Source organism: Trichoderma gamsii, assembly GCF_001481775.2.
Source record: "Trichoderma gamsii strain T6085 chromosome Unknown Scaffold_88.2, whole genome shotgun sequence".
In the NCBI taxonomy this organism is placed as follows: domain Eukaryota; kingdom Fungi; phylum Ascomycota; class Sordariomycetes; order Hypocreales; family Hypocreaceae; genus Trichoderma; species Trichoderma gamsii.
The window spans coordinates 1-23,691 of record NW_020171425.1 but is presented as its reverse complement, the minus strand read 5'-3'; the positions used below and the strand labels follow the sequence as shown (position 1 = coordinate 23,691).

The window sequence follows — 23,691 nt, the reverse complement described above, 5'->3', positions numbered from 1 at the left end:
GAGAGAGTAGTATTATATATTACATAAGACCGCGCTGCTGCAGTCTGAATAATATTAGACGGGCTTATATAAGACAGTGAGATATATACTATAAGCAGTAAGGATTCACTTTTAATTACTGCATATTCATGTATCTATTTATTAGTATATACAACCATTATTAACAATAATTACGCTTTGGTAAAGAAAAAAATCTAGCCATTCTATATATTTCTTCGATTCAATTTCGATTTTCCTCATATATATGTATACTAGTACTAGTCATAGTCTAGCAAGTAGTATTGCTACATTCCTACTTCTTTGTAGGATCCGCTAAGAGGTACTAACAAGATACCCGCTATAATTAGAGATTGGGTTTGGCTAAGTAGTAGACAGACTGTCTATACGAGATATTGCTAGTCTCCTAGCCCGCGTTACTCACCTCGTAGCCTATGGAATAGGTTGCAAACGTCTGGATCCAATATGCTCCCGTAGGAAAAGTTCAAGTCGTTTATAATCATACATGACCGTGAAGGAGTTAAACACTATTAAGTCATGTCCTACTGTATATAGCAGTGAAAACCCGATACCAAAATGAACCCCGCAAATAGCACTAGCAAAGCATTATACCCGGCAACCTCCTAGGTCGCCTGACTGTTGCGCCGCGTAGCCCAATCATAAGCTCTATATCTTTCTAAATGACAATATCACGAGACCCATGGTTTAACCAAGGCAGATCATCATCCGTCTCAAATTTCAAGACGTCGCCTGTTTCCGGTGCTGCGCCCCCTTGCCCACAGACACACCAGAAGCAATCAAAGACAGGTCGACTTCGACCCCTTCGACCTCTGTAGCGCTAGTATGCTCTTCATTTGGCTTGAATCGCTTGAGAACAGCCCGTATCATCATGATAAACCAGTAGAAGTTTAGGGTGTTGAGAGTGATGTTTGATGCCAGATATGATACTGCAAGCCAAGTCGGGACGGTGGATTCCGAGGTCGCGTATTGCATGACGAGCGATTCCGAGAATGTCTTTGTAGGGTGGGCATTGACGGCGGCCCACATGTCGTTGAAGACGTAGAAGGACTGGAAAGTACCGTAAATAAGTCGGGCAGAAAAGAAAGTGAAGAGTAGGAGAATGCCGTTGTAAAGCTGTGCTTTAGAGCCCGTCATGTTGACCTTGTCAAAGAACCAGTGAATGTTGAGGAAGGGCGTGGATAGCTCCCATAGAATGAAGACGCATCCATAGTAGTTCACAAGAGGTCGCTACCGAGAAAGTTAGTAAGAGTCGGATCAGCTAGATCATCCCGTCACTGAGGGTACAACGCACAAAACCAAGTGTATAGACAAGCAGAGCTGCGATCGCGTGCGCCAAAGTTCCGAGCCCAAAGACATCCAGATTAGTGCTGGTCACGTATAGATCCCACACAAAATAACCAGCTGCCAATGCTTGGACCATGCCTGCAGCGCCAGTATAGCCCCATATTCTCTCCTCGGCATTCATGCTCTTTCTCTCTTGGTCTACTACCATGACCCAAATGGCGATGACGTTGATCAGCGTGCTCTGGATGAACGACACGACATGTGCATCCCAGTTCAGTCGTCTTTTTCGAGACAGCTTCGCGTAGTGCTGAGGCGCTATTAATCGTGACAGCAGTGGTGAAATCGGCCAGAAGATGACCGAATAGAAGACGGCGGATAAGAGGACTTCGTGGATGTGGTCTGGCAATGAGGGGAGGCCGAAGCGGTCACACCAGGGCCGCACCAGCTCGGCCAGCCATGGTATCGGCGGAATGAAGAAAGGGTCCCTCATCCTGAAAGAGTATTTCAAGTTCGAATTCGTTGCAAAATCACGAAAGATAGGGCATCTGTATTGAAGAGAAAATCGTGGAGATGGCGCTCGAAGAAGTAGGAAAGTGAATCTCCAGGGGCAGAAGGCAGCAATGTTATAGGGAGGGGTCTGGTCCCTTTGTTCTCAACAATTTATTCAGATAAGCGATAGCACAAGTCATGTTCGTCATACGGCGGTCTACAGACAAATTAGGTTCTATAATAGTGCCGAGGTACTCAGTACCTGCTGAGTAGTGGTATTGTTAGTGGGTGTCGAGTCTCATTTGATGGGATCACTTGGCGGTAGCAGCAGCACGCTTGCTGCAGGCATGGACGCATGCTAGCTGGAAGCGTGTAGATTGATTAATACCTTGTACTAGAGGACTGGGTAAATGCACAAATGGAATTCATGAGGCCTTGCATATTGGGGAGAAAACCTATCAATCTGAATCTGTATCTATCCATACCTAGATTCTCTAAATAGAATATTACCAGACATATCCCGGGTACTGCGTACCTACTATCTACCTGTGTACTTCGTATTTGCCAGCAGAGGCTTGCTATTAATCTGCTCTTTAATTCGGAGTACCTATTTTTACGCGTCAGTCGCTTCGCTGACTTTACACATCGCATTGGGGCGGGCTGCTAACGTGTGTACCGTGCCGTACCTGAAGTACAGGGGGGCATCCCTTACTCGCTCCAGACGCGGGCCAATACCGGCTAGGTACCTCGTACCTGCTCAGAGTACTAGCTGTGATGCGCCAGATGAAGGGAGGCTTGAGCCCACTCCATCATTAGGACCCAGCAGCTGGAAGTGACTTAGCACACGGCCGTCCGTGCTGGCTGCGGCTACTTGTTTATCGTCACCCTGTTTCATAGGGAGTCCGCCCGCCATCCCCAAGGAGCATCTTGTGCTCCTTGACCGTCAAGATGAATGGGGACCTGAGCCTTTCCCAGGCGCTCGGAGGGCTACGAATCGCCAACCCAGACGACTCTGATTCCGCTGATGCTGTCAATGCTCCCGCCGGCCACGACGACTCGAGACCGGCCGCACCACCAACGTTTGTCGTGCCCGGCGCTGGCCCTGCTGAGCCAACTCCAGCACCCGCTCCCGCTCCAGCTCCAGCTGCCCATAGTCAGCTGGACGTTCCTCATGCCCAGCCTCCACGCATCCTACACTCCTCGGACGGCCTGAGGCCAGACGGCCCGGATGCAGCAGCAGCAGCAACAGCAGGGTCTGGCTTTGCCGCCTCTGGTCCAGCAACACAATATCCCCGCCGTATTCCAAGCCAAAGGTCGAACCCTCATTTCCATCAAGAACCACAGCCCGTGATTTCTCGACAGCCGTCTCAGCGAGATGTTTCCTCTACCATGCCCCAGGGCTTTGCGGGAGATGCCCCTGTTCCGACAACCAGCGAGGAGTGGAAAGACCGCGGAGCTGCCGTCAGCGTACGCCGGGAGCTCGACAAGAGCGGCCGTCCTGTCGTTCGGCAGGTCAAAAAAGGAGTCCGAGACTTTTCCTTTGGCCGGATTCTTGGGGAGGGTTCATACAGTACCGTATATTTCGCAACCGACCGTCAAACGCTCAAAGAATACGCCATCAAGGTTTTGGAAAAGAGACACATCATCAAGGAGAAGAAGATCAAGTATGTTAATATCGAAAAGAACACATTGAACCGCCTCACAGAGCATCCGGGCATTGTCCGTCTCTACTACACGTTCCAAGACGAGACATCGCTCTACTATGTGCTCGATTTATGCAACGGCGGCGAGCTACTAGGCGTGCTGAAGAGAACCGGCACCTTTGATGTTGAATGCACACGATACTATGGGGCTCAGATCCTCGATGCAATAGAGTACATGCACTCTCGAGGCGTTATACATCGAGACTTGAAGCCAGAGAACGTGCTGCTTGACCACCAAATGCACGTCAAGATCACGGATTTCGGCACTGCCAGGCTTCTACCCGACCCTCGAACTACTCAGGATACAAAAGCCGATGGGGGCGATGGGCTGGATTCGGATAGTCGGAACGGCGATGATGGCCGCGCCGCCTCTTTTGTCGGAACGGCTGAGTATGTAAGCCCCGAATTGCTCACGCACAAGAATGCTTGCAAGGCTAGTGACCTGTGGGCATTTGGTTGTATCATCTATCAGTTATTGGCTGGGCGGCCGCCTTTCAAGGCCGGAAGCGAATACTTGACTTTCCAAAAGATTGTCAATCTAGAATATGAGTTTCCGCAGGGGTTTCCTCCTCTGGCACGAGACTTGGTCGAGCGATTGCTCGTGCTTGACCCTGCTAGGAGACTGACTGTAGAGCACATCAAGAACCATGAGTTCTTCAGTGGCCAGCAGTTTGGGAGATTCCTATGGAGGTCCAAAGCTCCACGACTGAGGCCCTACGTTCCTCCAACCCCAGAGCCAAACATCATCCAGCTCAACAACTTTTCGGCAACCCCTGGCTCAAATCCTCGACCGCAGCCATCAAACAACACGCCCGGCGGTGCATCAAATGGCAATAGCCGACCTGCCCGTATCATCACAGAATTACCACCCCCGACACAGCTAGACATTGAATGGTCACCTGTGCTTACAAAATCTAACGAACGGATTCTGAAGCTTGGGGATTTGATGGTGGTTTCTACGCCAATACCCAACGGATCTCATGGCAAAGGATCCGAGGAGGGCCATAGGAAATTGGCTCGGTTCTTTGGTGGAAGTACAACAAAGAAACGACAGAGACTTGTAATGGTCACCTCTAGCGGCCGCATTCTATTAGCTCCAGCCGGAGGTGAAGAAAAGAGAGCAAAACAGGAGCTGTCACTTCTGGCTCCTGACACCACGTGGAAAACCCATCAAGATGCTAAAGGCCAGCATGTATGGTGTCTCGATACGGTAAGTTTGCCCAAAAATCTCTTTTTCTTTCACAATCTGAATACATACATATATATATATTTGTATATATGAGTACCCATATGTTTACCAGTCACGATGCTTACAAGCTTTATAGGGTGGTCAACATTTTACCTTTGAGGAAACTAAATCATCGTCCAACTCAGCAGGCGATCTTGCGTTTGCTGAGGAGTGGATTGAAAGCCTAGAGAGAGCCAGGGACATGGCAATTTCCCAGACTTTGACGGCCGATAACTCATTTGGCGAGATATCTTCGACGGTATCAACGCCATCCAGCACTTTAGTCGGTAGGGGGAATGGCTCTGACGGCTTCTCAACCAGCGATCGATCTGCACGTGGGCATTTGACCAAAGGCCAGGCGAGCATCGAGGATGCCACACCGGCAAAAAGAAATCGGTTCAGCAAAAGACAATCGCGCAATGGTCTGGGGCCTGCATTTTAAGTACAGGCAAAGGATGCTGGGGAAAGCTAACCGAAATGGAAGAGTTGTCGATTTCTTGAGCAATTTCTTCACTTCAGGCATTCTGACTTGGGTATGGTTTTATCATGCTATACTGTGTGGAATGTCTACTTGAAGCACGCGGCGTGCCATATAAATATTCATTTTCGTCATTCAGAGCGAAACCAGTCGCAGCGCATCTGTCTTTTCTTATTTGTTTTGTTTTCTCTCTTGAACATTGGATGGTAGAATGGGTATGGCGAAGAGCTCGCTGCGCTGCAGCAAAAATGTTATCGCTGGGATTTCCCGGCATTGATTTATTGCCTTTTTTCCTCGTCATTAATAGCTTGGGGGGCTCTCTTTTTCCAGGTCAAGTTAACCGAGGTCGCCGTTTCATCTGTATGGCGTCTTGTTTTTTATTATTTATTTTTTTTTTTCATTTATTAAAAACAAAAGATGTAGACCTGGCATAGTAGACGGCGCGATATTCCTGGGGAGGGGGCACAATATACATAAACACTAAGCGAGGATAAAACGAGGTATGTTTGCCTGCAGTATATAGGCTTTAATACTGATTTGAGATACAAAGTAATACACGTTGCACGTTGAGGTTGTAAAAGTATTAGTGTTGTTATTATTAATATGGCTGTCCACTATTGATACAACTGTTACTCCTTGCTGCCCCTTTCTTTTCTTTTCTTTTCTTTTCTTTTCTTTATCCAAGCTGAGTCTTGCCAGCCTCGTGCAGCAAGTTGAGCATCCATATCGATTGTAGTTTCTAGTAGCGCCTGACCAATGGCACTTGACGGCCACGTCTCGTGTCGCCTCGTGCTAAAATACTAGTAGCCCGCCCATGGCCTAAACACCGCTAACAGGTGTCATCAGGCTCTCGGCGGAATGCAGCCAATGCCAGTGCCGGCACGAAACGCATCAGGCTATCAAGGGTCTTTTAGGCTCACCAACCAGGTACATACCACCTACAGTACTGCTAGGTCAACTTGCTAAGAGTAGCATTGTACCAGCATCAGCTTTTCCTTGTCGCTGCGAGAGTAAGAAAAATCGCGCCGCAACCGGAGGCTTAAAATCCAACCTTCGTCATATCTGCAGAAAATACTCCTAGCGCTTCTAGGTGGTGGAAAAAAAAGAATATGATGGCTGCTAAATGAGAGATTTGGGTCCGTTATGACTCGAACGTAGCTTGAGAGTCCCACCTTGGCTCTGCGACTACTTTTGCAACGTCGTTCTCCGATTTTAAAGTGTCAATTGACGATATCGTTTCTCTTGATTTGCACCTTGTAGTCAACTATCGTCGCAACCATGGATCTCGTCAACAGGTAAGCCAAAGCCAGATATCATAACCCGTTTTTTTGCCCTTTCTCTTTTTTTTTTTGTTCTTTCTTTCTTTCTTTCTTCCTTCTTTCACTCTCTCCTTGTACTTTGTAAAGCAATCTACTAATACTCTTGTCTGCCTCAGTCTCGAAGGACGTCTGCTCTTTGCGGTACCCAAAAGTTAGTCTTTGGCTGCGCACACAACCCTGCCAACCGTGTCTGAATCCAATCAACCCGCAAAACAATTGCATTGTCGCTGACCAGTCCGCTCGTTTTGTCCTACCGCAGAGGGCCGATTGAACGCAGCTGCGTTGAACCTTCTAGAGGGCGCCGATATCCAATTCCGCCGCGAGAACCGCCTCGACATCGCCCTTGTCAAGAACCTCCCCATCGCCCTCATTTTCCTGCCTGCGGCGGACATCCCCACGTTTGTCGGCCAGGGCCGCGTCGACCTTGGCATCACGGGATGGGACCAGGTCAAGGAGCACGATGCTGCCGTCAAGGCCACCACCAGCGAAGATCCGTCGTCCCCGGTCTCGGGCAGCGAGATGGTCATGGACCTCGAATTTGGCGCGTGCAAGCTGCAGGTTCAGGTCCCAGAGAAGGGACAATACGCCACCAGCACAGACCTGATTGGACGCACAATTGGTACGAGTTTTGTCAGCCTGACTGAGGAGTACTTTGCCCAGCTGGAGGCACAGGCAAGCGGAGCTGCGCCTCAGAAGCTGCGGACCAAGATCATTGAGCTGAGCGGCAGTGTCGAGGCAGCTTGTGCGCTGGGTGTCGCCGATGGCATCGTGGATCTTGTTGGTAAGTTGCTTCTTCTTTTTGTTCTTCTTTTAGTGCCTGCACGAAGGCTCTACAGCATTCAAAGCAGAAGCATGAGCATGAACATGGCAACTAACTTTGCGCAGAATCAGGAGAGACCATGAGGGCTGCGGGACTCAAGGCCATCGACACCGTTGTCGAGTCGGTGGCCGTCCTCATCAAGTCGCGCTCACCGTCCAACACCGACCTGGTAGACCTCATTGCGGCACGTATCCGCGGTGTCATCACTGCCCAGCGATATGTTCTGTGCCAATATAACATTGAGCGGTCGAGCATCGCTGCGGCCACGCAGATCACACCAGGAAAGCGTGCTCCCACAGTCACATCACTGGATGATGGCTGGGTTGCTGTGAGCTCAATGGTCGAAAAGAAGAAGATTGCCCTCGTCATGGATGACTTGAAGCGAGTGGGAGCCCAGGATATCCTTGTCCTGGACATCCACAACACACGATAAATGCGTAATGGGAAATGAGAACTGCATAAAAGAGGAAAGATAGAAAAGTTTCACGGTGGAAAGGAAAAGGAGGAGTACCAAAAGGCGTCATGGCATAGATTCATAACAGCTGACCAAAAATAAATATACACACTTTCAAGTATTTTTTTTCTGCCCCAAACCATATTCTTTATCTTTCATTCAAGTCATCCCATACATAAATGGGTAAAAAAATCTAGGCCGTCTAAACCTAGGGTAAGTCATCATAGCGATAGGAGCTTCTGTCCGTAGCGCGCAAAGTCGTGCTGCGTCGGATGCTATCAATCCATACCGACCCGTCAAGCATGTCCTGAACCGATGCCAGGTTGCTGTTATCTGCCGGGCGTTCAAGCTCTGCTGCGGTCGTATCCTGGATATCAGGTGTTTCTAGCTCAAAGCTGAAAGTTGAAGAGCCCCTGGGTTCCTCGTTTATCGAGAGTGACGAGCGAGGCAAACCAAGGGGGTGGCTTTGTGTAGTGGTGCCTGATGCCGTATTACCATGCCAGCTTAGCTTTCTTTGCTCGTCCGCGCCAGTATCAACACCAAATTGGCGCATCTTCGCTTCGGCATCTCCGGACATGAGGCCTTCGTCATCCTCGACAAAGATATCTGGGATTCTGAGCTGCGGAATTGTTGTCATGCGAGAAGCTCTCTTTCGCTCCATGTGCTCTTTAAACTTGCGCGAGTAATATCTAAGCCAATATAGTCAGCTCACTGCTGTGGACATCAAGTATATCTGTAGTAAAAAGTCACTGCGGTCACTTACAGCGTGTCAAAGAAGCCCTGTACGATTCGCCGTCGTATCCCTTCGTCAACACGTTGCAGGCGCGCACGGCGCCGCAAAAATTCCTCTAGTCTGTTATTCGTTAGCGAAATTGAACCTCTTCGAAAGCAATCAAGGGTAAGTGGTAAGAATCACTTTAAACTCTTGCTATCGTTTATGATGTTGTAGTGAGCAAGTATCATTAACACATCGGTAAAAGCAATTCCCTTGTCGGGGTCGGCGCTTACGAGGACTTCCTCGTAAAATATATTAAATCGATGGCGCCGTTTGCGGATTTTCTTTATGTCCAGCTGGGATAGTCGTTCGTTCAGCCGATTAATGTCAACGTCGTTGAGCGCAGCCACCGAAACAATGGAAGTATGGCGAGACATTCTTGTGTCTTCCCGCACATCCTCCAAGATTTGCCGAACAGAATCGTCTGCTTCGTATATCCGCATTTGGAAAACCCCGGAGAGCTCACCGAGCAGGCGTGGAAAGGCCTCTTTTGTGATGTAGCCAGTCCCGGCGGGGTCTACGCTCCGCCAGGCCTCTTTAAATCGTCGTATCTCATCGCGATCCACAACGGCCATGCCAGATGAGCGCTGGTAAACATAGCTAAAACTCTCGAAAATGAGTGAAACAAACAGATTCACAAAGATGTACATGCTGACAATATTCCAGGCGATAAATAAGAATCTGGCCCATGGCTTGCTGCCACAATCGCTGTCGAAGAAGTTGTCAGTCTCAACGCAGAGGGGCGATTCAATCCCCGCGTAATCTTCCATGATTTGATTCCATCCTTCTCCCAGACTCATTCTGAACAAGAATATCAGAGCCATTGGAACTGTCCTAAAGTTGATGTAGCTTCCCTCATTATCACCGAAGCGAGTTAGGCTAAAGGTCTGCGTCATTGCGATAGCAAAGACAAGGAAAAAAACAAACCAGGTAGCCAAGAGGTTGCTGATGACCGGCAGACTTGCTGCGGCCGTCTTGAATAGTTGATCCAGCGCATCGTTCCTGGGAATCAACAGGAGAACAATGGCAACCAGAAATATCTTGTGAAGCTGCACATATGTATCGGCTCTACTGTCTGCAATTAGTAGTGCAAGTGTGGCAACGAAGGCACCCGATACAGCTACTAGAGAGTAGAGGTCCCAAGAGCTCCGCCTGAAACGCGTCCATCCCAGTCCTACTATCCTAATCGTGATGTTGGTAATGTAGATCAGAATAAAGAGCAAGAATATGTATTCTCGGGTTGTCGTCCACCACGACGGCTCATTGTTGAATTCTGCCACTAGCAAGAGCAGGTGCAAAACCAGAACAACCGTAACCGCCTGGTACCATTTTCCTCTTTTTTCAATGGCTCTCTTATGGCACCATTTCTTCCACTTGTTTTCTGAATCGTCGTACGAGCTTTTTGATGGAGAGATATGACGCAAGAGCTTTCGCAGCTCAAGCCACGATCGCTGCTCTGCCGTGAGGAACGCAACTCCGGTCTGCTCTGTATAATTTCTCATGAACACGGAGATGAAGAGCGTAAGAATGAAGACAGTGGCTAAGAGGTTGAAGACAACAAAAAACATTGCGTTCCCCTGGTTTGCTAGGTCTTGTGGCTGCATGCCGAGGCCTGTAATCGCCTGAGCTGCGAATGAAACATCCACCCATCCTTCTTGGCTGACGATCTGGAACAGCGTGAAAAGCGACGAGCCAAAGTCATCAAAGCCAAAGTACGGGTTCGATGCCACTCTTGGCGCTAGCATCGGCCAGTCGTTGGAATAAGGGGTGCTGTTGAATTCGCCAAAACACTGAGTCAGGGTAGAGATGTTATCGCCAGAATCATTGCAGGATACCAGTAGTCCATTGAATAGGTTTAGGCCGTAGATGGCAAATGGGATCAGGAGAGATATAGACACAAACGCAGCCTAGACTCATGTTAGCAGTCTTGCAGCAGAAGAGGCCGAATATAACGCATGTACCTACACCTAAAAGTTTCCACCATCCGACGATAATCAGTGAGTGGAACGTATCACGGGTGCTGTCGCTTACGTTCAGTAGCCGCAGCGCTCGAAGGGCCTTGAAAGCACCCAACGCTCTTGAGATGCCACCGTCATCAATCAACAGTGTTACTACATTGATCCACAGGGTTATTAACACAACTGCGTCAATTATGCCCCACGAGCTGCGTAGGAAGGCATTGGGCGTCCATAAAAGACCATCTGCAATTATCTTGATGGCTGCCTCGAGGGTAAAGATCACAGCGAAGGCCAGGTCTGTCCAGATGTACCATTGGGTCACGGTGGATGGATGCTGCTCTCGATATTCCTTCTGATAGAGCGGAGTTGTAACGCAAGCTATAACAACCATTGCAAACACGGACGCGTAAATAAAGCCCGATATCGAGTACCAGGCTATCCTGTTTGGTTCAACTCCGTCAAAGCGTTCGAGGCCCCTAGCTGGGCCTACAAGGCTTTGGCAAAGGCGTCTGACGCGGCTGTTGGGGGGGAAGACGTATAGTGATGTATTGTATCGGGGATTTTGAGCGAGATAATCTCGCTGAGCTTTCCGGCGAGCTGACGTTGCCGATACCGCCTGTCGGGCCATTTGCCGAGGATCCAAAGTGCCATTGGGGCCGTCGAAGCGAAGATTTGAGTAAAATGGATTAGGTCCGCTCTTATTGAACCGAGCCCATATCTTCTTTAGGAAACTCGGCTTGCCGTCTCCCATCAAGTTTGTAGTACTCCGCTGTGGTCGATTTCTATGCTCTGGGTGCAGACGAAGAGGGTCAGCCACTTCATCGTCTAAGAACTCCTGTACCACAGTGTCTTTAAGAAGCATTTCCATCATGCCCGGGCCATAGTCTAAAGGATCCTTGCGTCGGCGAGATTTTCCAAAGCTGAAAATCGTAGACAGCGTAAGGTTATTGGACGTACGCCCGAGTTCCTTCCTCTGGAGAAAAGCCTTTACTTGCTCTAAACGTTTCTCATCTTCCGACACGTCAAAATTTTCTTGAATAACAGCAATAAACATGTTGATCAAGATAAAGAATGCCAAGATAAACCACCCTATCAGGAATATCGCTCCAATCCAAGCGGTTTTCAGCGCTTTTGTATAAGAAGTGACAGAGTATAGAATGGCAGTCCAGTTCTCGCTGGAGAGTATTTGGTACATGCCGAGAAAGGAGTTGAACATGGTGTTGAATGAGATGCGATTTAGTTCTCCATCGTCATAAACAGGTATTTGTCCTCTGAACAGCTGTGCGGCCAAGATTGCGACCAAAAAGGTCATCAAAAATACAAACAGCATTAGATTACCAATACCAGCCGCACTGCCAAGCACCAAAAGTATGAGCTTTCGCGTCACAGGTATCGCCAAAACAAGTCGGTACGCTCGAAGAACTTGAAAGACAGTCAGCCAGGCATACACACGGGAATTGTGGATTGCTGGTATGAGGATAATGGAATCGATTATAGCCAAAGCTAGATCAAAGATATTCTGCCAGCTTCGATGGAACGCGCTCCAATAGGCCACAATTCGTATGATGATTTCAACATCAAGTAGTATAGTGGCAACAATCTCAGCTGCATCGATATATCTTCTCCGGGAATCGGACATGGATGCGCTACGGCACGCCTCACTAAGTAAAGCGAAGGCGACCACAAGCAACCAAAACAGCGATGTCTTTTTATACAGTTGCTGAGGAGGTGAATCTTTTCGCTTGCGCTCATCTGTATGTGGTTGGGCGGACGGTTCTGCTTCAACAGTAAAGGCACTCGATTTGCTTTCTTCACGAATGACCTGAAATGATGAGGTGATGACAGCTATTAGCAGGTTGGTTAGCCACAACATCATAATCATGATGGCAGCACCAAAGAACAAAGCCGCCTGAGGATAGTCTGAGTTCATAGTATAGTACATTAGGTCAGAAAATGTGTTGGCACTCATTAGGACGAATACCAGTTCGAGAGATTGGACAATGTTGTCAAAGTTGACTGTCCCATTATAAGGGTTGTCTTGTTGCAGACATATTGAGCCTCTGGGGCACAAATACCCCTTTCCTTCGGTAGTGCCCTTGACTAGGTTTTCTAGAGATCCTGCAGCACTGAATTTCACCCAAGGTAGTGTGGCACCAGTCACATTATCCAAGTAGCCACCACAGAACTGCATACTGTTGGTGAAAGAGGCCGTTAGATTGCTCGGATCCAATGGATCCAACCAAACGCACTGCCGACTCAAGCTCGATTTAAAACTCTGTATACCGATAATGGCAAAAAGGAGCCAAAAGAAGCTGATGAGAAACGCTACACGGACAAGGAGAGGGGCTGCCTTTTTCAAGCTTCTTAAAATAATCTATTTGGTATAAGCTTGGCATCACACCAGGTCAAAGTATAGATGCTAGTACTTACTGCAGTGCCGTGAGTAAGAGCCAGCAATCTCAGAATACGGAGACAACTCAGCATTTGAAAGAGATAGAAGTGGTGTCGGTTCTCAGTGCCAGTCATAGCCAGCACAAAAGTAATCCAAAAGGAGACCACAGCAACAAAATCTAAACGATTAAATGAGTGCCGCAAAAAGGCTCGACGTGCTAACTGGAACCGTTGCTGGTCCTCAACCGTCTTGGGGCCGGTTTGTTGCCCCTGCATCAAAGTCGTAAAAGAACGGGCGAATGCTGGGGCCTGAGGCTGGGCAGACCGAACTCTTTTAGTTGACCTTTGCCTCTGTGGTTGAAAGATAGATTTATATCGATCGGCAACCGCTGCTCGGATGCCCCTCTTGCGATCAATGGTGCTATACTCCTCTGCATTCAATATAAAGCCAGATACCACAATCCTAGCCATAATCTCAAGTGTGAATATAATGAACAGCGCAAGCATTGTCCAATCTATTGGTCTGTTACCCCATTGCTCGGGTCGCGCATTTCCCGGGCTGAAAACATCCGGCCAGGATTCTACGGCAAGTAGAATTGTTTGGGAAACAATAAGTATAAGGATAAAAGGCTCAGTGTAGGGATTAACAAGTAAATCACACATCCATAATCTAAATCGACTTTCTGGAGAGAAGATTCCCAGTGACTTTCCTCTCAGGGGGTTGGGAGCCTTTGGGCGAGCCGGTGAAGGTAATCGAATTGGGATTTCAGTGGTTAAGAAGGTGTTTTGAGCGGCTTTCTCTGCCGGAGATGAAGTTGCTCGAGAATAATACGGCTCATCGACATACGTTGATAATGTTGGATTGGGCCGCCTTTCGTTTGACGATTCGCGAGACCGTGAGTGATAGCGAGAGGACCGCTGGTCAGCAACATCCGACTCTCCACTGAGATTCACAACTCTTTGTGACATGGCCCTCACAATTGATCCGGCGCGCTGGAAAGCTCCAGCTGTTGAAGCTGATCGCGATAAGCGAAAATCGCCAGGATCTAGCGTCAAGCCATAGCTTTGGTGACCGCCAGGTGAATAGCCAAGGTTAGAACGGTGTCCAAGGCCCTTTCCTTCATGGTCCCGAATTGGATTGCTATCGAGGTCGCGGACAGTTTGAAAACTCTCCCTGCCATGGTCGTCTCCAGGGTGAGAGCCAGAAATCGGTTGCACTCCCGCTGTGAGTGGAACTCTATCAGAATCTGCGTAATAGGGATTCGTCGACTCTTCGACATATTGTGACCCTCCATCGAACGAGTGATAGGAGTCTGGAGGGAAGCGTGGAGATTGTGTCAGTGGCGGAGGAATATCAGGAGGTAGCGCTGCCTGCAGTGCCGTAGGGTCTATATGAGACTCGAAACTAATGCGATCATCGGGAGAGCTATACGAAGTATGCCAGTAGGACGACAGTCCAGATTCGCCTGGTGATCGGGTCGTAGATTCATCGCCGGGACGTTGCTGGGAGTCGCCAATCCCATACTGGTTATCTCGAGAACTGGTGGCGTGTAAGCCTATCGGCGGCGGGCGGGCGCTGCCGTCGTCTGGCAGCTCGGAGGACATTATCACAGCCTTCCCGGCTTTCAAGGCAATATACCTAGGTAATAATCGTAGCAAGGACTATACATCACGGATAGAGCTTCACAGCTAACATCCTCGCGGGGGTGCGCATGGATAGCAGTCACTGTAGAGACCGGTATCAGATAAGAATTTAAGGAGACGCAACACGGCTTGCGATTAAAAGGGTCGTCTTACCTATAGAAGTTATTAATAGCAACCTATATTAGAGACTAGGTAGTCATACGTTAACCTGTCTACTATTATATGGAGAATGGAGGCGTAGCGTCGCGAGACAGTTTCATCTTCGCAACCACGCAGGTAGGTACCTAGTACCAGTACCTAGTCCTTAATAAAACCCACTTTAAGCATTTCCATTTAATTAATAAGATAAGGCATCCTTATGTTAAGTAAAAAATCTATTAGTAAAATATTACTATTTTAATTTATATATATGTATTAATATATAAAGGAATTAATAATAAAAATTATTATTTTTATAATAAGCTAGTAAATCGTACGTTGTATTAAAAACACCTAGGTGCATTGGTATGCATGCTACCTAATACGGGATGTAGCCACTTGCACCAGGGGTCCAGCAGCCTAGGTCGGTAGTCGACCCGCGGAGGAGACCCATTCCTAACGTCAGCCAATACAACATCCAGCTCCAACATTCATTCGCCATCTACTATTACTACAAGAACTACTCACCACGACAATATGAGGTACCTGTGGTTTATTGCGGCTTTAAGTCTTTTTCAGTCGGGCTCTGCTGTTGATCAGAAGAAGTCAGCCATCATTTGGTTCGATAATCCAGCTACTCCAGCCTCTTTCATGGACCAGGTGAAGGACAGTATTTTGAAAGCCGGAGGTAAAATCACACATACATACACTATCATCAAGTACGTCTTACGTCTCCTTGGTTCACGGGGTCTGAATTTGCCGTTGACTTTATCATAGTGGGTTTGCCGTAATCGCACCAACGAATGCGCTTGCCTCCGTTCAAGCATTAGGCGTGGAGCACTCGGTTCGTGTGGAAGAAGACGAGACAGTATCAACTCTCAAGTCATGACGGCAGTATTTCAGCCAAATGCACCACATATGATGGTGATGGAGAAATGTAAGTCTTATTAAAGGCTTCTTTTCAAATACTACGATAATGCAATTAATTACATACTATAATATATAATAATTTCTTTTTACGTCAGTGGATTTATGTCTGGGCAATACAGCCTAGGTATCACTATCTGATGACTGGTTTAACGACAAGTGAAACAGGGAAGGTGCATTATACGTTAGTACTTCTTTTCTTCCACCACTAGTAACCTACACCCAAGCTTGCCACTACCCATCCACGGCTCTCCAACTCTGGGACAACCGCCGCCGCCAAGGTATTCCAAGATGGATGCTACTAAAGGCGCTGCGTCTGATCAAGAAGCTGGGCTTCCTCCTCTCAGCGAGTCCATTCTAGCCATCGATGTCAAAGATCGGAGCATCCTAGGATGCAGCCTCTTCTCCACTGCAGACGGCACCTTGAAGATAGGTACTGACATCTCTATGGCGGGCGAAGATGTGGTGGAGCAGTTTCTCAGCTTTGCGCAACCAACCACTATTCTGGTTTCACGGCGAGTCCCGGAATCAATTGTTGCCTTTATTGAAAAGCATGCTGAAAAGAGTGACAAAGGTGAGTATTTCCTGGCTTGGTCCATTATCTTGTGTGGCTGCTCCGTTTCCGTTTCTCATATCAACGTGACCTAGAAATTCGTTTCCGCCTGGCGTCTCCCTCTGACTTCTCACACACATTGGCCTGTGAAGAACTGTCATCGCTCGACACATCATCTGTCAACGTGGATAGTCAATATGTTGAGTGCAGTATCCAGGCTCTACAGGAATGCAACCGCCAAGAGTCTCAGTGCATGAAGCTGGTCCATTGCAGCTCTTCAATTGACCTCGACAACATCACATCCGTAAGTGTCCATCCTTTTAGTATCCAGTACCCAGATGAGTGCTCAGATCATAACCAGCTGGGCTGCGCAAGTGCTATTCTCAAATACCTACACCGACGGCGGTCACTCGTATCTCCGTCTAACAGTTCCAGCGCGGGATATATGCTTGATGTGAGATCTGTTACGCTATTCAATTTGGCAGACTATGTTTTCATCAGTGAAGAGTCCAAACTCTCCCTACAAATCATCAGCCACGAATCGCATCCCAATAAGACCGCTTGGAATGTCGATTCCAAAAGTTCAGCTGAAAAGGAGAATCTCTCTGTTTATGGTTTATTTCATCCGCTGGCCTCCACACCGCAGGGTCGGACTCACCTGCGCCACATCTTCCTTAGGCCAGTGTCGAATCTTGACATCCTCTCTCAGAGACAGCGAACGATTGCACTGCTCCTCCATCCCAGTAATGAGGAAACAAAAAAACGTGCCATTGATATTCTACGGAAGATGGGAAATGTAGCACATGCAATCGCTCATCTCCGTAAGGGAATCAGCTCTCCATCTTCCAACAAGGCGTTCAGTATTAGTGTATAGGGTACACTAAAAAGATTCGTATCTCGATTGCTTGAATTAAGAGAAGTCGCGATTGCTTTCTCTTCCAATGCAGACCAGGATGATATTGTCAACAAGGTAAGAATCTTGATTTATCTTGCGCGCCAGTTCTAATAGCCCTCTAGATAATCGGCAGAATTGTCCCAGTATCTCTAGCTCTGGTAGGCGACATGATCGACAGAGTCATCAACTTTGACGAGGCCAAGTCCCAGAAATATTGTTCAGTTAGACCTGGTGTGGATCCCGAATTGGACGCGTTCAAACGACAATACGATGGCATGAATAGCTTCTTGGCAGCAGTAACCAGCCGTGTTGCTGAAGATTTGCCAGTGTGGGCGCGTCAATACATCCGGTCATGCGTTTTCCTTCCCCAGCTTGGATTTTTAACCGTAGTTGAGCAGGAGTTTCCATTAGAAAACGACATGTTCAATGGCGAAAGTGTAAATGACAACTCATGGAGAAAATCTTTCGCTGATAAAGGAACGACCTATTATAAAAATCGTCATATGGATGATCTAGACAGACATCACGGGGATATGTATTCCAAGATAGGCGGTAAGTTTCATAACGCTTTGTATAACCACGGTTATGCTAAGATTCAACCAGATAAGGAAGTTGAGGTGTTGCAAAAGCTGGCTACAGATGTCATTGTTCACGAGAAAGCTCTCTTGGAAGCTGCAGACTTATGTGGAGAATTTGATGCACTTCTAGCTCTTGCCATCGGCGCTGCAAACTATGGCTGGCATCCCCCCAAGATGACAGACGCTAATGTCATTCATATCAAGGGTGGGAGACACCCACTTCAAGAGCTACTAGTGCCATCGTTTGTGCCAAATGACTGTTTCGTTGGGCAAGAGAGTATGGCCCATGGACGAGCGACCCAAGCCCTAGTTCTGACTGGTCCCAATCAATCAGGGAAAAGCGTCTATATCAAGCAGATTGCCATAATTGTTTACCTGGCGCACATCGGGAGCTATGTGCCAGCCGAAGAAGCTGTGATCGGCACTGTGGATAAAATATTAACTCGAATGCCGTCACAAGAAAGCGTTTCCCGTGCCGGGAGTGCATTTGCTTTAGATCTTAAACAAGTCTTTCAAGCCATGAAATACTCTACGTCGCGGAGCCTGGTTCTCATGGACGAATTCGGAAATGGGACTGTGGCCGATGGCGGTGCTGGAATGTTTACAGCGATGCTGGACTGTTTCCTTTCTCCCGCAACGGCTATACCAAAACTGGTGGTTGCCACACACTTTCATGAAGTGTTTTCAAACGGTTATCTGAACAAGCATAGCCAAATCTCGTGGATGCACATGGATGTGAGGACTAACATGGATGCTACTCATGCAGAGGATAAGGTCACTTACTTATTTCAGCTAATTGATGGGTATAGCTCAATAGGTTTAGGAAGCCAGTGTGCGATATTAAATGGAATACCTAAGGATATAACTAACCGAGCGGAAGTAATAGGGGAACTAATAAGTCAAGATATAACCTTAATGTATAGTAAAGCATTTTTTCCTAGTCAGAAAGAAAATCTAGGAGATATAAAAACAATTATAAAAGTTTTTATAAACTTAGATTTAAGTTTATATAATACTTATATAAATAGCTTTATTAATAATTTAAATTAATAATATAAAATCTTATTTATTTATAATTAATTAAATTCTTTATTTATTTTATAATTAACTTTTTTATTTATTTTATAATTAAATTCTTTATTTATTTTATAATTAAATTCTTTATTTATTTTATAATTAAATTCTTTATTTATTTTATAATTAAATTCTTTATTTATTTTATAATTAAATTCTTTATTTATTTTATAATTATATTCTTTATTTATTTTATAATTATATTCTTTATTTATTTTATAATTATATTTTTTAAATATTTTATAATTAAATATTTTATAATTAAATATTTTATTTATTTTATAATTAAATATTTTATTTATTTTATAATTAAATATTTTATTTATATATAATTAAATTATTTTCTCTTAGGTATAAAGAAATAAAGTTATCCTAAGCTATTATAAAGCTACCTTACTATATTAAAAAATTTTAAAGTTAAGGTTTTATATATTATAATAAGCCCTTATTAATTAAATTATACCTAATAATTAAATTTCTTTTATTTTCTAAGGAATTATTAAAGGCTTTTATACCTATAAGCTAGCTTTTATATTAATAACTTTATTATTATTTTAGTATTATATTATTAAATTATTAATAAAAAACTTTATTTTTAATATAAAAACTTTATTTTAAGCTTTATAATTAATTTTAATTATTTAATATTATTAATATTATTAAACTTAATAAAGTTAAATATAAAAAATTTTAAAAATATTTTTATTTACTTAATTATTAAACTAAGGGCTAGGTATAATTTTCTTTTATATTAGCCTTTATAAGTTTTTTAAACTTATATAGTTATATTAAAATTAAATTTTAATTTATTTATTTTTTATTATTTTTTAATTTTAATTTCTTTCAATTAAAGTTAATAGTAACTATTATAGTAATAATAATAAAAATAAATATTATTTTTTTATTAAAAGTAAATATTTATATTTAAAATCTTTATATTTATATATTTATTTAAATAAATTATAAAGTATTTCTTATAGTTTTTTTTATTATTTTTTTTTACTTTAATTAATAATATAATTATTATTTTTATTTTTAAATTAACTTTAAATATAAAACTATATTAATTTTTAAGTATTTAATTTAATAATTATTATATAAAAGCTTATATATTATATATTTAATTAGCTTTTATTAATATTAATAATAGTAATATACTTTTTTCCTTATATATTAAGTTTTTTAAATAATTTTTTAATTAAATAAATATTATTAATATTTATTAAATAAGTATAATTATTTAAGTTAAGTAAGTAAAATAAAGAACATAAGTATAAATATATAAATATAATAAATAAAAAAAAATATTTATAAAAAAAATATTTTTTAATAAATATATATATTTTTTATTATATTATATATATATTTAAAATTTATTATTAATTAATATTAATATATTTAATATTATTAATTATATTAATTTTAAATTTACTTAAGTTAATAATTAAACTTAAATATTTATCTTAAAAATAATTTAAATTTTTTATATTTTTAATTTATTAAGTAATATATTTACTATAGAATTATTTTATTTATATTATTAAATAAAAAATTTTAATATTTAAATTAATTTTTATTTTTTTATTTATTAAATTTTTTTATTATTATATTTTATTTATTTTATAAAATATTTAATTTATAAGTACTTTATTTTTTTATTTATTTAACTGTCATAACCTATCTCTTATAGTTACACTAACAGGCCTATAGGGTAAGCGGAACCGGAATAATATAAGTCCAGGCGTCTAATTAAAAAAAAATTATTTAAATTACTAATAATCCTAATAATCTTAACTATAAATTATTAATTTAACTAAATAATTTATAATAAAAATTATTAAATTCCTTAATAATTTAAATATTTTAATTAAATATATAAGTTTACTTTTTTATACTTATTTAAATAACTTAAATAGCTAGTTATTAATATAAAATTAAAATTATAATATACTTTACATTACTTACTATTTAATAATATTTATTATTACTATTTATATTACCTAAAAATCTCTTAATCGCTTTACTAATATAAACCTAGAACTAAACTCTAGGTTTATCCCTTAGGAAGCCCTTATATTACTAATTATCTAGTGTATAATTTATCACACATTTAAGGATAAAATCTATAAGACCGACCGACAGGCTGTTAGCTTTATTAACCTTACTTAAAAAGCAATTAAAATTAATAATCGCTAGTAAGAAAGAAAGTAAAAAAAAAAAGCCAAAAAGACTAAAAACTTAGTTAAATACTACCCTTAAGCTAATTAAGGAAAGAAATAAAATAACTATATTATAAAAGATAATAGGACTTAACTTAAAAGAATAAATATTAATAATATTAATAGAAGGAAGTTTACTAAAACTTATAATACCTATAGTAAAAAGGGCTATAAGGAAGCTAATTACTATTCTAAAATAACTTATAGATTTTATAATAAAAAGGGTTATAATAAAGCCTACTGCTACACTAAGAAAAATATAAAGAAATCTAAGACTATTAAAGATAAGGCTTAAATAAATATAATTATAAAAGTACCCTATAATTACCTTAGCTAAATAGCTTACTATAATAATTTATATCTTATATATAAAAGCAGTAAAGAAAAATCCAGATATTATTTAAGGAAATTATAAGCTAGGAAGTCTTATAAGACTATATAAATTAATACCCTTAACTTTTATAAAAAGAAATATAAAAACTATAGCTTTATAAAACCTTATTTTATTTATATACTTTATAAATACTTATCTTATAGCTTATAAAATATTAATTATATATATAAAAATAATAAATTAAAGGAATAGGAACTTTTAAATAAAAAAGTTAGTAAAAATAAAATTATTTATAATAAGAGTAAGAGAATTTATAAATGCAGTTTTTATATAACTAATAGGAAATACTAATAGTAAATTAATACCCTTTTAAAGACATACCCTTTTATAAAAAATAAAAAAACCCTAGACCTAAAATTAATTACTTTTAAAAATATATATAATAGTAATAATTTTAATAATAATAAATATTATTAATATAGCGCTTTAAAGCCTTAATATAATATAATATACTTAAAATATATAAAAAAATATAAATACTTACTATATATATTAAAAAAAAAAAATATAAATATATAAAATATATATATTATAATAATATAAAAATTCTATATTTATATAATAAAGAAATATATAAATAAAAGAAATATTAATATAAAGTTTATAAATTAATAAACCTTAACTATAACTATAATAAATGCCGCACCTATAGATCCTATAACCCTAAATATAATTACATATATATTCTAAGGGAATAAGTAAAAAAATTAAAAAAACAAGAGGAATAATAATACTACCTTAATAAAAATCCGCCTTATTAAATAAGCTTAAAAGAAGCTTAAAAGTAAATTAAACTACTTTAAATAAACATTAAAGAAGTATATAATTAAGTTAAGATCTAAAACCTCCTTAATGCTTTAAATAAAAATTATAAAGTGTATAATTAAAAATAATATAATAATATTTACTACTAAAAATATATCTTTAATAAACTAAATAACTAGTATATATACTGCCTAAAATAAGTTAAATATAAAAAATATATAGTAAATTACTTCCTAAACTATATAATAATATACTGCAGTATATATAGAAAAGAGAAAAGCTAATTTTATTAAATTACTTAAAAACTAGCCTAAAAAAGCTATAACTTTAAAAACTATTTAAACTAAAGTTAAGGAAATAAAACCTTAATTAAAAGGTATTACTATTTAATTAAAAATTAAAATAAAAAACTAAAATACTAATAGTATATAAAATACTAAAGCATTATATAAAACTAAACCTATTTAAATAGTATTTAAATTAATTTAATTAAAAGCAATAGTAAAAAACTATAAATTAAAGGATATATTAATTAATCCTTAGTTATAATATATATAAATAATAATATAAATTATAACCTTATTACTTCTTAAATAATAAACTTACTTAAATTACTATATACTAAGAAAAAATAACTTATATATATATCTAATATTACTACACTTAATGCTAAAATAATAATTAATTATAAAATTAATTATCTCTTAATTATAATTATTAATTACACTAAGACTATTAAGTTTAATATTATATCTTTAAGTAATTATAATATTTTACTTAAATACTTATAATTAAAATAAAGTAACCTATTAATTAACTAAAGAATTAAAAAAATACTCTAGGAAATAAATATTACCCTAAAGCTATAACTAAGTTATAAAAAGGGTAAGGAAAGTAAAAATATACCTATAGACTTAAAAATAAAATCTTATATATAATAAAAAAAAAAATTAAAAAAAATAAAATTAAAATTAAAAAAAAAAGTTAAATTTAATATAAAAAAATTATTAATATTACCTTAATATAATTATAAATAAGTTAAGGGAAAATAAATATATATTAATTAAATTATTAAATAAATAAAAAAAGAATTATAAGCTTTAAATAAAGCCTTATTAAAAGTAAAAGAAAAAAATAAACTAAAAGAATTAAAAGAAACTCTTTTAAAAGTACCTTAATAATATAAAAGGAAATATAAAAAATTATTTAATTTAATATTAAAAATAGTATAATTACTTTACTTATAATAAAACTATTATATAAATCTTATAAATAAAAAAATAATAAAATTCTTTTTAATTTATAATTTTAGTAAAGTAAAACTTAAAATACTTTAAAAATAAATATAAAAATAATTAAAAAAAGAATATATTAAGCTATTTATATTATTAATTAAATACCTTATTATATTTATATTAAAGAAAAATAAAAAATTTAAATTAATTATTAATTATTAATAGCTAAATAAAATTATAATTAAGAATTAAACCCTATTACTGCTTATTATAAAAATTTAAAATTACTTAATTAATATAAATTAATTTACTGCCTTAGACCTTAAGGGAGTATATAACTTAATTTATATTT

At 40.2% G+C, this 23,691-nt stretch overlaps 5 protein-coding genes across 5 annotated transcripts; 3 read left to right on the top strand and 2 right to left on the bottom strand.

Moving 5' to 3' along the window:
• Window positions 1–735: 735 nt before the first annotated feature.
• On the bottom strand, window positions 736–1,792 carry TGAM01_v211077 (hypothetical protein; the record flags this gene model as incomplete). The annotated part of the gene is made up of 2 exons (XM_018810908.1): window positions 736–1,245; window positions 1,310–1,792. 2 exons carry the CDS (start codon window positions 1,790–1,792, stop codon window positions 736–738), a joined length of 993 nt encoding a protein of 330 aa, XP_018655877.1.
• Window positions 1,793–2,739: 947 nt separating this feature from the next.
• On the top strand, window positions 2,740–5,164 carry TGAM01_v211076 (hypothetical protein; the record flags this gene model as incomplete). Its single annotated transcript, XM_018810907.1, has 2 exons — window positions 2,740–4,704; window positions 4,820–5,164. The coding sequence occupies 2 exons, from the start codon at window positions 2,740–2,742 to the stop codon at window positions 5,162–5,164; spliced, it is 2,310 nt and encodes a 769-aa protein (XP_018655876.1).
• A 1,314-nt stretch (window positions 5,165–6,478) lies between these two features.
• On the top strand, window positions 6,479–7,772 carry TGAM01_v211075 (ATP phosphoribosyltransferase; the record flags this gene model as incomplete). The annotated part of the gene is made up of 4 exons (XM_018810906.1): window positions 6,479–6,495; window positions 6,636–6,670; window positions 6,755–7,300; window positions 7,405–7,772. 4 exons carry the CDS (start codon window positions 6,479–6,481, stop codon window positions 7,770–7,772), a joined length of 966 nt encoding a protein of 321 aa, XP_018655875.1.
• A 229-nt stretch (window positions 7,773–8,001) lies between these two features.
• Window positions 8,002–14,522, bottom strand: TGAM01_v211074 (hypothetical protein; the record flags this gene model as incomplete). Its single annotated transcript, XM_024550978.1, has 5 exons — window positions 8,002–8,482; window positions 8,557–8,646; window positions 8,710–10,475; window positions 10,534–12,900; window positions 12,957–14,522. 5 exons carry the CDS (start codon window positions 14,520–14,522, stop codon window positions 8,002–8,004), a joined length of 6,270 nt encoding a protein of 2,089 aa, XP_024404277.1.
• A 714-nt stretch (window positions 14,523–15,236) lies between these two features.
• TGAM01_v211073 (hypothetical protein) lies at window positions 15,237–15,588 on the top strand (the record flags this gene model as incomplete). Its single annotated transcript, XM_024550977.1, has 2 exons — window positions 15,237–15,418; window positions 15,477–15,588. 2 exons carry the CDS (start codon window positions 15,237–15,239, stop codon window positions 15,586–15,588), a joined length of 294 nt encoding a protein of 97 aa, XP_024404276.1.
• Between the last annotated feature and the right edge of the window lie 8,103 nt (window positions 15,589–23,691).